Source organism: Carcharodon carcharias, chromosome 7 (assembly GCF_017639515.1).
Source record: "Carcharodon carcharias isolate sCarCar2 chromosome 7, sCarCar2.pri, whole genome shotgun sequence".
NCBI classification, from domain to species: Eukaryota; Metazoa; Chordata; class Chondrichthyes; order Lamniformes; family Lamnidae; genus Carcharodon; species Carcharodon carcharias.
Genome location: NC_054473.1, coordinates 74,867,469 through 74,880,900, shown reverse-complemented (window position 1 = coordinate 74,880,900; position 13,432 = coordinate 74,867,469). Strand labels below are relative to the sequence as shown.

The following is a 13,432-nucleotide window of genomic DNA, read 5'->3' as shown; positions in this document are numbered from 1 at the left end:
GAGATTGAGACAGAGAGGTCAAGGAAGGGAAGGGAAGTGTCAGAGATGGACCACGTGAAAATGATGGAGGGGTGGAGATTGGAAGCAAAATTAATAAACTTTTCCAAGTCCTGACGAGAGCATGAAGCGGCACCGAAGTAATCATCGATGTACCGGAGAAAGAGTTGTGGAAGGGGGCCGGAGTAGGACTGCAACAAGGAATGTTCCACATACCCCATAAAGAGACAGGCTTGGCTGGGGCCCATGCGGGTACCCATAGCCACACCTTTTATTTGGAGGAAGTGAGAGGAGTTGAAGGAGAAATTGTTTAGTGTGAGAACAAGTTCAGCCAGATGGAGGAGAGTAGTGGTGGATGGGGATTGTTCGGGCCTCTGTTCGAGGAAGAAGCTAAGGGCCCTCAGACCATCCTGGTGGGGGATGGAGGTGTAGAGGGATTGGACGTCCACGGTGAAGAGTAAGTGGTTGGGGCCAGGGAACTGGAAATTGTTGATGTGACGTAAGGTGTCAGAGGAATCACGGATGTAGGTGGGAAGGGACTGGACAAGGGGAGAGAGAAGGGAGTCAAGATAACGAGAAATGAGTTCTGTGGGGCAGGAGCAAGCTGAGACGATCGGTCTACCGGGGCAGTTCTGTTTGTGGATTTTGGGTAGGAGATAGAAGCGGGCCGTCCGAGGTTGGGCGACTATCAGCTTGGAAGCTGTGGGAGGGAGATCCCCAGAGGAGATGAGGTCACTGACAGTCCTGGAAACAATGGCTTGATGTTCAGTGGTGGGGTCATGGTCCAGGGAGAGGTAGGAGGAAGTGTCTGCCAGTTGACGCTCAGCCTCCGCGAGGTAGAGGTCAGTGCGCCAGACAACAGCACCACCCTTGTCAGCGGGTTTGATGACAATGTCAGGGTTGGACCTGAGAGAATGGAGTGCAGTAAGTTCAGAGAGAGACAGGTTAGAATGGGTGAGAGGAGCAGAGAAATTGAGACGACTAATGTCGCGCCGACAGTTCTCAATGAAAAGATCGAGAGAAGGTAAGAATCCAGAGGGAGGGGTCCAGGTGGAGGGAGAATATTGGAGATGGGTAAAAGGATCCGTTGAACTGGGAGAGGACTCCTGCCCAAAGAAGTGAGCCCAGAGACGAAGACGGCGGAAGAAGAGTTCAGTATCATGCCGAGCCCGAAATTCATTTAGGTGAGGGCGTAAGGGTATGAAACTAAGTCCTTTGCTGAGCACTGAACGTTCAGCATCGGAGAGGGGAAGGTCAGCGGGTAATTTCTCTGCTCCTCTCACCCATTCTAACCTGTCTCTCTCTGAACTTACTGCACTCCATTCTCTCAGGTCCAACCCTGACATTGTCATCAAACCCGCTGACAAGGGTGGTGCTGTTGTTGTCTGGCGCACTGACCACTACCTCGCGGAGGCTGAGCGTCAACTGGCAGACACTTCCTCCTACCTCTCCCTGGACCATGACCCCACCACTGAACATCAAGCCATTGTTTCCAGGACTGTCAGTGACCTCATCTCCTCTGGGGATCTCCCTCCCACAGCTTCCAAGCTGATAGTCGCCCAACCTCGGAACGCCCGCTTCTATCTCCTACTCAAAATCCACAAACAGAACTGCCCCGGTAGACCGATCGTCTCAGCTTGCTCCTGCCCCACAGAACTCATTTCTCGTTATCTTGACTCCCTTCTCTCTCCCCTTGTCCAGTCCCTTCCCACCTACATCCGTGATTCCTCTGACACCTTACGTCACATCAACAATTTCCAGTTCCCTGGCCCCAACCGCTTACTCTTCACCATGGACGTCCAATCCCTCTCCACCTCCATCCCCCACCAGGATGGTCTGAGGGCCCTTAGCTTCTTCCTCGAACAGAGGCCCGAACAATCCCCATTCACCACTACTCTCCTCCGTCTGGCTGAACTTGTTCTCACACTGAACAATTTCTCCTTCAACTCCTCTCACTTCCTCCAAATAAAAGGTGTGGCTATGGGTACCCGCATGGGCCCCAGCTATGCCTGTCTTTTTATGGGGTATGTGGAACATTCCTTGTTGCAGTCCTACTCCGGCCCCCTTCCACAACTCTTTCTCCGGTACATCGATGATTACTTCGGTGCCGCTTCATGCTCTCGTCAGGACTTGGAAAAGTTTATTAATTTTGCTTCCAATCTCCACCCCTCCATCATTTTCACGTGGTCCATCTCTGACACTTCCCTTCCCTTCCTTGACCTCTCTGTCTCAATCTCTGGTGATAGACTGTCCACCAATATCCATTACAAACCCACCGACTCCCACAGCTATCTCGACTACAGCTCCTCACACCCTGCTTCCTGTAAGGACTCCATCCCATTCTCTCAGTTCCTTCGCCTCCGTCGCATCTGTTCCGATGATGCTACATTCAAAAACAGTTCCTCTGACATGTCCTCCTTCTTCCTTAACCGAGGTTTTCCACCCACGGTCGTTGACAGGGCCCTCAACCGTGTCCGGCCCATCTCCCGCGCATCCGCCCTCACGCCTTCTCCTCACTCCCAGAAACATGATAGGGTCCCCCTTGTCCTCACTTATCACCCCACCAGCCTCCGCATTCAAAGGATCATCCTCCGCCATTTCCGCCAACTCCAGCATGATGCCACCACCAAACACATCTTCCCTTCACCCCCCTTATCGGCATTCCGTAGGGATCGCTCCCTCCGGGACACCCTGGTCCACTCCTCCATCACCCCCTACTCCTCAACCCCCTCCTATGGCACCACCCCATGCCCATGCAAAAAATGCAATACCTGCCCCTTCACTTCCTCTCTCCTCACCGTCCAAGGACCCAAACACTCCTTTCAAGTGAAGCAGCATTTCACTTGCATTTCCCCCAACTTAGTCTACTGCATCCGTTGCTCCCAATGTGGTCTCCTCTACATTGGAGAGACCAAACGTAAACTGGGCGACCGCTTTGCAGAACACCTGCGGTCTGTCCGCAAGAATGACCCAAACCTCCCTGTCGCTTGCCATTTCAACACTCCACCCTGCTCTCTTGCCCACATGTCTGTCCTTGGCTTGCTGCATTGTTCCAGTGAAGCCCAACGCAAACTGGAGGAACAACACCTCATCTTCCGACTAGGGACTTTACAGCCTTCTGGACTGAATATTGAATTCAACAACTTTAGGTCGTAAGCTCCCTCCCCCATCCCCACCCCCTTTCTGTTTCCCCCTTCCCCTTTTTTTTCCAATAAATTATAAAGATTTTCCTTTTCCCACCTATTTCCATTATATAAAAAAAAACCCACTAGAGCTATACCTTGAGTGCCCTACCATCCATTCTTAATTAGCACATTCGTTTAGATAATATCACCAACTTTAATTTTAACACCTATGTGTTCTATTGTACTATTGTCGTTGACATCTTTTGATGATCTGCTTCTATCACTGCTTGTTTGTCCCTACAACCACACCCCCCCACCCCCCCCTCCACCTCTTTGTCTCTCTATCTCTCCGCCCCCCACACACACACCTTAAACCAGCTTATATTTCAACTCTTTCTTGGACTCGAACGCAAGTTCTGTCGAAGGGTCATGAGGACTCGAAACGTCAACTCTTTTCTTCTCCGCCGATGCTGCCAGACCTGCCGAGTTTTTCCAGGTAATTCTGTTTCAATTCAGGTATTAGTTTAGTAAACCTTCTCTGAACTGCTTCTAAAGTATTTACTCCTTCCTTAAATAAGGAGAACGATACCGTATACAGTACTCCAGATGTGGTCTCACCCATGCTCTGCACAACTGAAGCACAACCTCCCTACTTTTATAGTCAATTCCCCTCGCAATAAATTATAACATTCTATTAGCTTTCCTAATTACTTGCTTTACTTGCATACTAACCTTTTGCGATTGTGCACTAGGGCACCCAGATCCCTCCACATCTCAGAGCTTTGCAAACTCTCCCCATTTAAATAATATGCTTCTTTTTAATTTTTCTTGTCAAAATAAACAAATTCACACTTTCCCACATTATACTCCATTTTCCAGGTCTTTACCCATTCACTTAATCTATCTACATCCCTTTGTAGCCTCTGTGTCCTCTTCACATCTTACTATCCTACCTAGCTTTGTGTCATCAGCAAATTTAGCAACCATACCTTTGGTTCCTTCATCCAAGTCATTTATATAAATTGTAAAAAGTTGTGCTTCCAGGACTGATCCCTGTGACACACCACTCGTTACAGCTTGCCAACCAGAAGTGCGTTGGAAGAGTCAAGTCAAGATGTGACAAAGGCATGGTGAGAGTTTCAGCAGCAAATGAGCTGAGGCAGTAACAGAGGCGGACAATGTTATGGAGATGGAAATAGGTGGTCTAGTGATGGTGCAGATATGCGGTCAGAAGCTCAATTCTGAATCAATTTGACACCAAGCTTGCAATCAATCTAGTTCAGACATTTGGAAGGGTGTAGAATGGAGTCAGTAGCAAGGTATTAAAGACAATAGTTTTGATCTTCCCACTATTTAAATTGAAGGAAATTTCTGTTATGCAGTAGTGGATGCCTGACAACGGTCTGACAATTTACAGACAGTGGCAGTGAAATAGAGCTTGGTGTCATTAGTGTGTATGTAGAACCTTAAGCCCCATAGAGGCAGCAGCTAGGTGAGAAATAGGAACAAGCCAAGGATAGATCTTTAAAGAACTCCAGAGTGGAAAGAGATGCCATTACAGGTGATTCTCTTGCTATAATTAGATAGCTAAGAATGGAACCAGATGAGAGCAAATCCTACCAAGCTGAATGACAGTAGAGAGGTGTCGGAGAGGATAATGTGGTCAACTGTGTCAAAGGTTGTAGACAGGTCAAGAAGAACAAGCAGGGATATCTGTTATGTCCAAACCTCTCCAACACTGAAAATTTCCTTTTACACAATTGTGGAATCTTATTCATCCATATTTCAATTATTTTTGGAAATGTAAAAACTTCTTTTAACTTTTTCTGTCTCTTATATCCTCTCTCAGTTCTACCTTTCTTTCCCTCTATTTGTTTCACTCTTTGTACATGATTTTACATTGATTTAAGTATTTTAACTGACACATCCTGGTTTAGGCTCTTCATGTCTCAGTGCGAATTCTTCAATCTGACTGACAAAGAGGCAAGCAGTTGCTTGCCCTGTTCACACAGGTCACAAATCCCTGTAAAAGGACACTGCACTGAAATAGCTCTCTGATTATTCTAAGAGCCCACCATAAAATTGTGGGCTAAACATAATGAATAGCATGTACAATTTATTTCCTGCTGACTGCAAAATCTGGATCAGGACAGGTGAAAAGACTGGCTCTTCAGGTAAAAAGGGTCTTTAAGGGGAAGAGAGACAGGGAACTTTCATGAGTGAATTGTTGAGCTTGGGGCCTGGATGGCTGAATTTAGCCGCTAATGGGGGGTGGGGATGGTGGTGAAGAGAAGTGGGGGATGCACACAGGACCAGAATTAGAGGAGCAGATATATCTCAAAGGGTTAAGATTGCAGAGATAGGAAAGAGCAAGGCCCAGGATGGGCTTGAAAACAAGGATGAGAATTTTTAAATCAAAGTGTTGCCAGAGCGGGATCCAGTGTAGGTCAGTGAGTACAGGGATAGAGAAACAGGATATGGTGCGAAATAGGGTACAATTAGCAGCGTTTTCGACGAGCCCAAGCTTATGAAATATTTCAGATAATCAAAGGAATAAAAGTCATTTTTTTCCCATTATGAGCCATAGAAACCGGCTAAATGCACCAAAAGTACTCCAACAGTCACCGACCCCTCTGCTGTCTCAATACCCAGAGACTGACATAGATAGCAGGCAGAGCAGCCAGGAAAGCCCGGGGACTGACATGGGGCCTGCTCTAGTATTTACACAATCCAGAAGCATCGCTTTCCACAAGCTCTGAGAGCGACTCACCGACGCTACCGTCACGTCGAACGTTTTCTTTTTCTTGTCCATAACGAAAAGGATTAACTTAATTCCGACAAAACTACAAGGGAACTGAGTTGCCTAGCGCAGCGGCCATCTTGGTGAGGTTGAAGTAACTTTTGGCAGGTAAGACAAGCGGCCATTTTAGTAAGGTCTATTGAGGGCCAAGGTTAAACCGACTAACGGTCTATCCGCCATCTTAATGAGGTCAGATTGCTCCCCCGACGAGGGAGGGTAATATGTAACCACCGCCATGTAATCTGTGTCCATAATTCAGTAAAATTCTTTTGATGATTGTTTTAGGATAACATGCCATGATTTGATCTCTCTGTAAAGGGTTGCCACAGTCCACCAGGATTGGCCTGGAGGCTCCAGGAATTGAAGATCAATTTCCAGGACATTGGTGTGTGCAACCCTGGAGAAAAGTCATCAAGACATTAAAAAAGATTGGATTTTTAAAAATTTCTTTGAACATTTCTCTCTGCCAGATATAAAAATATTGAAAATGAGGGGAAAGGCTGGCTGACAGTGCAAGCATCGTCCAATTGGGCAAGTCCTTTTGCTTTCTAATTGACAAGGAAGGCAGTATGTCACAAAGATAGATGGATGTGTTGGCTGCTGCATCAGAGCAAGTCATGTGATGAAACCTCCAGGAATACACTTAATCACAGTTGGCAACCTTATTTGTAAGGAACATAAACAGAAAATGCTGGAAAAACTCAGCAGATCTAACCGCAGCTATGGAGAGAAAACAGAGTTAACGTTTCAAGTCCATATGACTTCTTCAGAGCTAAAGAGAAGTAAAAACATGATGGAATTTATACTGTTTAAGGGCGGTGGAGCAGGTGAAGCTGGATAGAAGGCGAGCAATAGGTGGGGATAAAGGAGAGATTGACAATGATGTCATGAACAAAAGGACAAAGGGGGAGTTAATGGTGGTGGTTAGGGATAAATGAAGTGCTGATAGCAGTGGAACACCTTCGGTCTGTCTGCAATAAAGACCCAGACCTTTCTGTTGTTTGCCATTTCAAACCACCATCTTGCTCTCATGCCCACATGTCCGTCCTTGGTCTGCTGCAATATTCCAGTGAAGCCCAACGCAAACTGGAGGAACAGCAACTCATCTTCCGATTAGGCACTTTACAGCCTTCTGGACTTAACATTGAGTTCAACAATGTTCAGACTATGAACTCTCTTCCCTATCCTCACCCCTTTTTTATCCTTTTTCAAAATGAATTTTTATTTTTTAGCCACTTATTTTTATGCCTATTTATTTTCATTTTTATTCATTGTTTTATCCCCACCTTTTATCCTATTTTCGATCTTTTTTCCCCACCACCGTCCACTCCCCTCACCCCACCACAACTAGGGCCATCTGTTACTTGTTCATGTTGTTCTTTCCAGAGTGCCTACCATTGTCCTGCTATTATCACATTCTGCTTTCCTACCATAATGCCACTATCAGCTGGTCCTTTTGTCCATGACATCTTTGTCAATCTCTCCTTTGCCCCCACCTATCGCTGGCCTTCTATCCAGCTTCATCTGCTCCACCCCACTTAAACAGTATAAATTTCATAACATTTTTGCTTCTCTTTAGCTCTGAAGAAGAGTCATACGGACTTGAAAAGTTAATGCTGTTTTTCACTGCACAGATGCTGTTAGACCTATTGAGTATTTTCCAGCATGTTCTGTTTTTGTTTCAGATTTCCAGCATCTGCAGTATTTTACTTTTATCTTATTTGTAAGGAATCTTATTTGCAACCTTATATATATATCACAGACTGTGCACATAATTCCTAAGTACTTTGAGACACCCTGCTGCTTAAGGAGTTACTGTATTCATTTTTGCAGGATGGCACACAGACTGTCAGTCTACAAAGTTTGATAACTTGTGAATGATTGCCTATCTGATGCGATCATAAGAAATGCTTCTGTTGCTTTGTGTCAGCATAACTATAGGCATGGCCGCAAGGGGGCAATTAAGACACCTGTTCATAGGTTGAAGAACATACCTCAGCCTGAGGTATAGTGATTTTGATGGTTGTCTAAGGCCTTTTGAGAAAGGAACAACTCCGCTTCTTGTGCAGGGCTCTTTGAGAGAAACCCTGGGTTCAGAGAGCATCTCACCAAATTGTACAAAGCAGGAGGCCATTGGGCCAAACATGCTTGTAGTTAGAAAGAGCTACTCAATTATTTGCACTCTCCCCCTCTTTCTTCATAGCCCTGCAAATTTTTCCTTTTCAAGTGTACACAACCATATCTTTTGAAGTTTACTATTAAATCTGCTTTCACACCCTTTCAGGTAGTGCATTCCAAAGTATAACTTAGATAAAATTCATTCTGGTTCTTTTGTTCCTTACAGAATTATAATGATAGACAATAGGCAATGTGTGAATTTTGTAGCTAAGAATAACAGGGCTGTGATTTTAAAAGTCAATGACATCCTAGCCAAGAAGGTAAACTAGATTCAGTTTGCTGTATGTGGACTTCTGTTTGATCTCAATGTTTAGAGAGAAAGTAAGTAGCACATTCATTGCAAGATATATTTCACTGTAATACTGTTTATTCATTAACTTAATGTAAATGTAAAAATTTATGTAAAAATGGCAAGTGACATTCACACCACATAAGTATGATCTTCAACAAAAGTTGAGCCATCACGTTCAATGGCACTGACATCATTAAATTCACCACCATCAAAATTGATGTCACTATGGGCAGAAACTGAACTGGACCAGCCACATATGCTGTGGTGCAAGAGGAAGTTAGAGGCTGGGTATTGTGCAGTGAGTGGCTCACATCTTTATTCCCCAAAACCTCTCCAATAAGGCAGAAGTCAGGAGTGTATTGGAATACTTCCCAGTTGCTTGGATGGGTGCAGTTGTAACAGTACTCAACAAGCTTGACCATCCAGGACAAAGCAGTCTGTTTGATCGGTAGCCCATCCACCATCTTAAACATTCACTTGCTGCACCAGTGGCATACCATGTCTGCAGTGTGTATCATCTACAGGATGCACTGAAGTAACTCACCAAGGCTTCTTCCACAACACCTCCCAATCCTCTGACCTCTACCAGTTAAAAGCACAAAGGCAACAAGTGCATGAGAACATTGCCACCTGCAAGTTCCCCTCAAAGTCGCAGACCTCCAAGATTTGGACATGCATCATTATTCCTTCATTGTTGCTGAGTGAAGGTCCTGGAACTCCCTAATTAACAACACTGTGGAAGTACCTTCATCACATGGTCCTTAGAATTTCAAGGTGGTGACTTTCTACTTTCTTAAAGTTAAATAAGGATGGGTAATAGATGCTGGTGTTATTGGTGACAACCATTTCCAAGAATGAATTTAAAAAATGTTTGTTCAAAGACTGTGGCTTAATTTGATAAATGTGTGACCAGTGTACTGTTTGAAGAGGCTTAGTGATAGCACTCTCACCTGTGTCCAGAGATTGTGGAGTTCAAGTCTCACTGCAGAGACCTGAAAACAGAATCTAGACTAACGTTTAAGTACACTACAGAGGGAAAGCTAGGCCCTGTCTTGCCCTCTCAGGTGGATTTAAAAGATCCAATAGCATTGTTCAAAAAAAGAACAGGTATTGGCCAACACTTATTGCTTGATCAATCTCAGGTCCAGGACGTCACTGTAGGGGTTCCTCTGGGTAGTGTCCTTGGCCCAACCATCTTCAGCTGCTTCATCAATGACCTTCCTTCCATCATAAGGTCAGAAGTGGAGATATTCGCTGATGATTGCATAATGTTCAGCACCAATCAGATACTGAAGCAGTCCATGTCCAAATGCAGCAAGACCTGGAAAATATCCAGACTTGGGCTGACAAGTGGCAAGTAACATTCGCGCCACACAAGTGTCAGGCAACGGCCATCTTCAACAAGACAGAATCCAACCATTTCCCTTTGATATTCAATGGCATTACCATCACTGAATCCCCTACTAACAACATCCTGGGGTTACCATTGACCAGAAACTGAACTAGAATAATCATATAAATGCTGTAGCTACATGAGCAGGTCAGAGGCTAGGAATAATGTGACGAGTAACTCACCTCCTGATTCCCCAAAGCCTGTCCACCATCTACATGGCACAAGTCAGGAGTGTGATGGAATACTCTCCATTTACCTGGATGAATGCAACTTCCACAACACTCAAGAATTCCCGGACAAAGCAGCCCGCTTGATTGGCACCACATCCACAAACATTCACTCCCTCCACCACCAACGCACAGTAGCAGCAGTGTGCTCCATCTACAAGATGCACTGTAGGAATTCACCAAGACTCCTTCGACAGCACCTTCCTGGAAAATCCTGCAACTCCCTTCCTAACAGCACTGCGAGTGTACCTACACCACATGGACTGCAGCAATTCAAGAAGGCAGATCACCACCACCTCAAGAGCAACTAGGTATGGACAATAGATGCTATTCCTGCCAGTGAAGCCCACAACCTGTGAATGAATAAAAAAAAACACTAAAACAGATGAACCGGTCATCGACACTTATTGCTGGACCTTGATGTGGGCAAATTAGCTGCTTTATTTCCCTATCATACAACAACAAAGTACATTAATTGTGATGCCCTTTGTGCAATATATAATTTATAATTCTTTTTAATGAAACAAAATAGATGGGTTTTTCCTACAACACCCAAAACCACATTGGGGAGAATTTTCCCCATATCAGGCAGGCCGGTCGGGAGCTGGCGCGGGAGGGCATGGACCTGATTGCCGCCTGTGATTGGGTCTGTGCTGCCATTTTATGTGGGCGGGCCAATTAAGGCCAGCCCAGCGTACTTCACGACTCCTATGCATAGCGAGAGTGGGCAGGCGGCGGAGGGCATGCTCAGCCCACTGGGTCCAATGGTGGCCCGGCAGCCTGTATAAATGAAGGCCTGGCAGCTTTAGAAAGGCTGCTCACAATGGTTGGGCAAAGGGCTCTGCAGAGGGGCAATGGAGGTAACACAGGGCCAGAAGGTAGGACATTGGGGCAGGTCAGGCCAGAAGGTAGGCTAGCAGGACAGTGTGGCCCTCGTTTCTCCGAGTGCCTAGCTGCCCTCTTGGAGGTGGCAGTGCGGTGGGAGGTCCCTCTTCCGAGGGACGGGAGGCAAAGGCTTCCCCCCACACCTGACCAAACGTGCGTGGGAGGAGGTGGCTGAGAGTGTGAGCTCCTGTGATGTTGTGCGGCCCACATGGCTCCAGTGCCCCAAAAGATTCAATGATCTCCTGTGCTTGGGAAGGGTGAGTACCATGTTGCCTCAAGTCACTTAATGCAGCCGTCAGCCTTTCCCCCGACCACCCCCACACCCACATGCCCCCACCAACTCTGAGTACGGTAACATCATTGAGTCCCTCATGGCATGGATCCCTCGCAGGGTGTGACAGCAGAGATTGCCCATGCCCAGTTCACCCTGAGAGGGTTGAGCAAGGATGGGTTCTGCATCCGCAGCATGTGTGACACTGACACCCAGAGTATAGAATGTGGGTGAAAGTCAAGGGTCTGCACCTAAGCAGAGTGCTGGAACTGGGAAGCATGTCGAAGTCAGGGTGCTCTCATGCTGGGAGGGGAGCTTGCAGGTGACGGGGCACCAATCCATCTTCTGGTGTTTGCACTCCACATGCTTGTGCCTCCTTGCTTAGCACAAGGCAGCATTTGGCCAATGGGGGTGGGGTCAGCCCTGGCTTGTTTGTGTGAGTGTGCGGCAGCTGTGGGGTGACGAAGAACTGGAGTCCTGCAATGTCCCACTCTGGCTGGGTTGGCAGGGATGCGATCGGAATTCAGGTTTAGGCTGGACTAATCAATGCTCCCCTCTCCTTTTCAGGAAAAGGCTGCGCACAATGCGTCGGAACAAATGTGGGCTAGCGGAGGGCAGGCCCAGTTGGCCATCCTGGCTTACGAGCAGCAGGCCATGGACCATGAGAGGCACCATGCCCCCAGGTCCACTGGTGGCGGTGAGGCTGGGGTGCCATGAGGAGCAGTCAGGTCACCATGTGTGTCACAGAAGCCATGGCACTGCTGAATGCTCTGTGATTGAAGTTAGCAACATGGGTTTACCATTGATTATGGAAGCATGAACGCATAATGATGTGGGGGAGTGGCATGCAAGTTGACATTGTCTTACTGTAACTAATCAAGTGTCCTTTCTCTTCCTTTCAGCATCACCAGAGCAGAGCCAGGAAGAGGAAGCAGAGGGCCCACCTCTCACCCCTCAAGCCCCGAATAAATGCACTCTTCAGCATCACACCATCTCAGCCAGGCAAGCATCAGTGCAGATTAGCATCTTGGTGGGAAATCGATCTTCGGCTAGTGTCCCGAGGCACGGAGGTGAGGGCACTCCGCACTCACTTGAGGTGCAGGCAGATGTTTGAGGTTCAAACTTAAGGTTTGAACATAGGGTGCCCAGGGTCCCGTCAGTGAGAGGACTGCTGGGGTCCGGGTACTTGCTCGGTCGGTGGCTGATGATGAGCCTCTGGAGTCGTCCCTGAGGCAGCAAACGCTGGACGTGCAGCAGGGTATGCGGGATGATCTGGCAGAGATACATGAGGCTATGCGTGACATGGTGCCTGTGCTGGAGGACTCCACACGGAGCATCACTGATGCAATGAGCCTCATGACTGAGCGCCATGCTTCCTCCATGGAGAGAGTGGCGACTCTTGTGGAGAGGCACCTCCAGGAGAACAATCAGGTCCTCCTCAGGTTGTGCTCAGACCTGCAAGCCCTCACAGCGACATTGACCACAGTTGGTCAGTGAGGGAGATGGTCTGGGCACCAAGTATCCCAGCTCGGTGCCCATCCACCTAGGGTGAGCAGGGAGGTCCAAAGTGGCCACACGTCAGCACAGCAGCTGCCTGTTGTCTCTGCGGGCTCCTTTCAGGGCAATTTGGATGAGGGCAGCAGCTCCTCCGCCCCTCTACCAGTGACCGTGGCAGCTGATGAGGCTGCAACGACTGGGGAGAAGCCAGCTATGGAACTGGCCGCTCCCTCCCAGGCAGGGCCATCAAAGGCTCCGCAGGCCAGAGGACGTCGTGTAAAATTTTACATGAATGGGATTGGGGGTAGTGTATTGAGATGGATAGAAAACTGGTTGGCAGACAGGAAACAAAGAGTGGGAATAAACGTGTCTTTTTCCGAATGACAGGCAATGACTAGTGGGGTACTGCAGGGATCAAGAAGGAGTTAGATATAGCTCTTGGGGGGAAAGGGATCAAAGGGTATGGGGAGAAAGCGGGAGCAGGCTATTGAATTGGATGATCAGCCATGACCATAATGAATGACGGAGCAGGTTCGACGGGCCAAATGGCCTTCTCTTGTTCCTATTTTCTATGTTTCTAAGGTCATTGAAGCCAACAGAAAAGCAGAGTGAGCAGGCTGTCTCAGATGCCAGTGCCAGCGAGGGGACAGCACCTAGACATAGCACCCATAAGCATAAACTTAAGGCACCTTAGGCACACCACGGGTTTCTCACTGGTGCTTTTGTGTTGGCCCATAGTACTTACTTGAAGCCTTGGTATGATGTCC

At 47.3% G+C, this 13,432-nt stretch overlaps 1 protein-coding gene across 1 annotated transcript in view; it reads right to left on the bottom strand.

Annotated features, from left to right (window-relative positions):
- The window catches only part of ccdc174 (coiled-coil domain containing 174), a 29,023-nt gene extending 22,992 nt beyond the window's left edge, over nucleotides 1-6,031 (bottom strand). The window contains exon 1 of the mRNA XM_041192614.1: nucleotides 5,893-6,031. Coding sequence (XP_041048548.1) covers nucleotides 5,893-5,934 — 42 coding nt within the window. The 5' untranslated portion in view covers nucleotides 5,935-6,031. The remainder of the gene's footprint in view (nucleotides 1-5,892) is intronic.
- Between the last annotated feature and the right edge of the window lie 7,401 nt (nucleotides 6,032-13,432).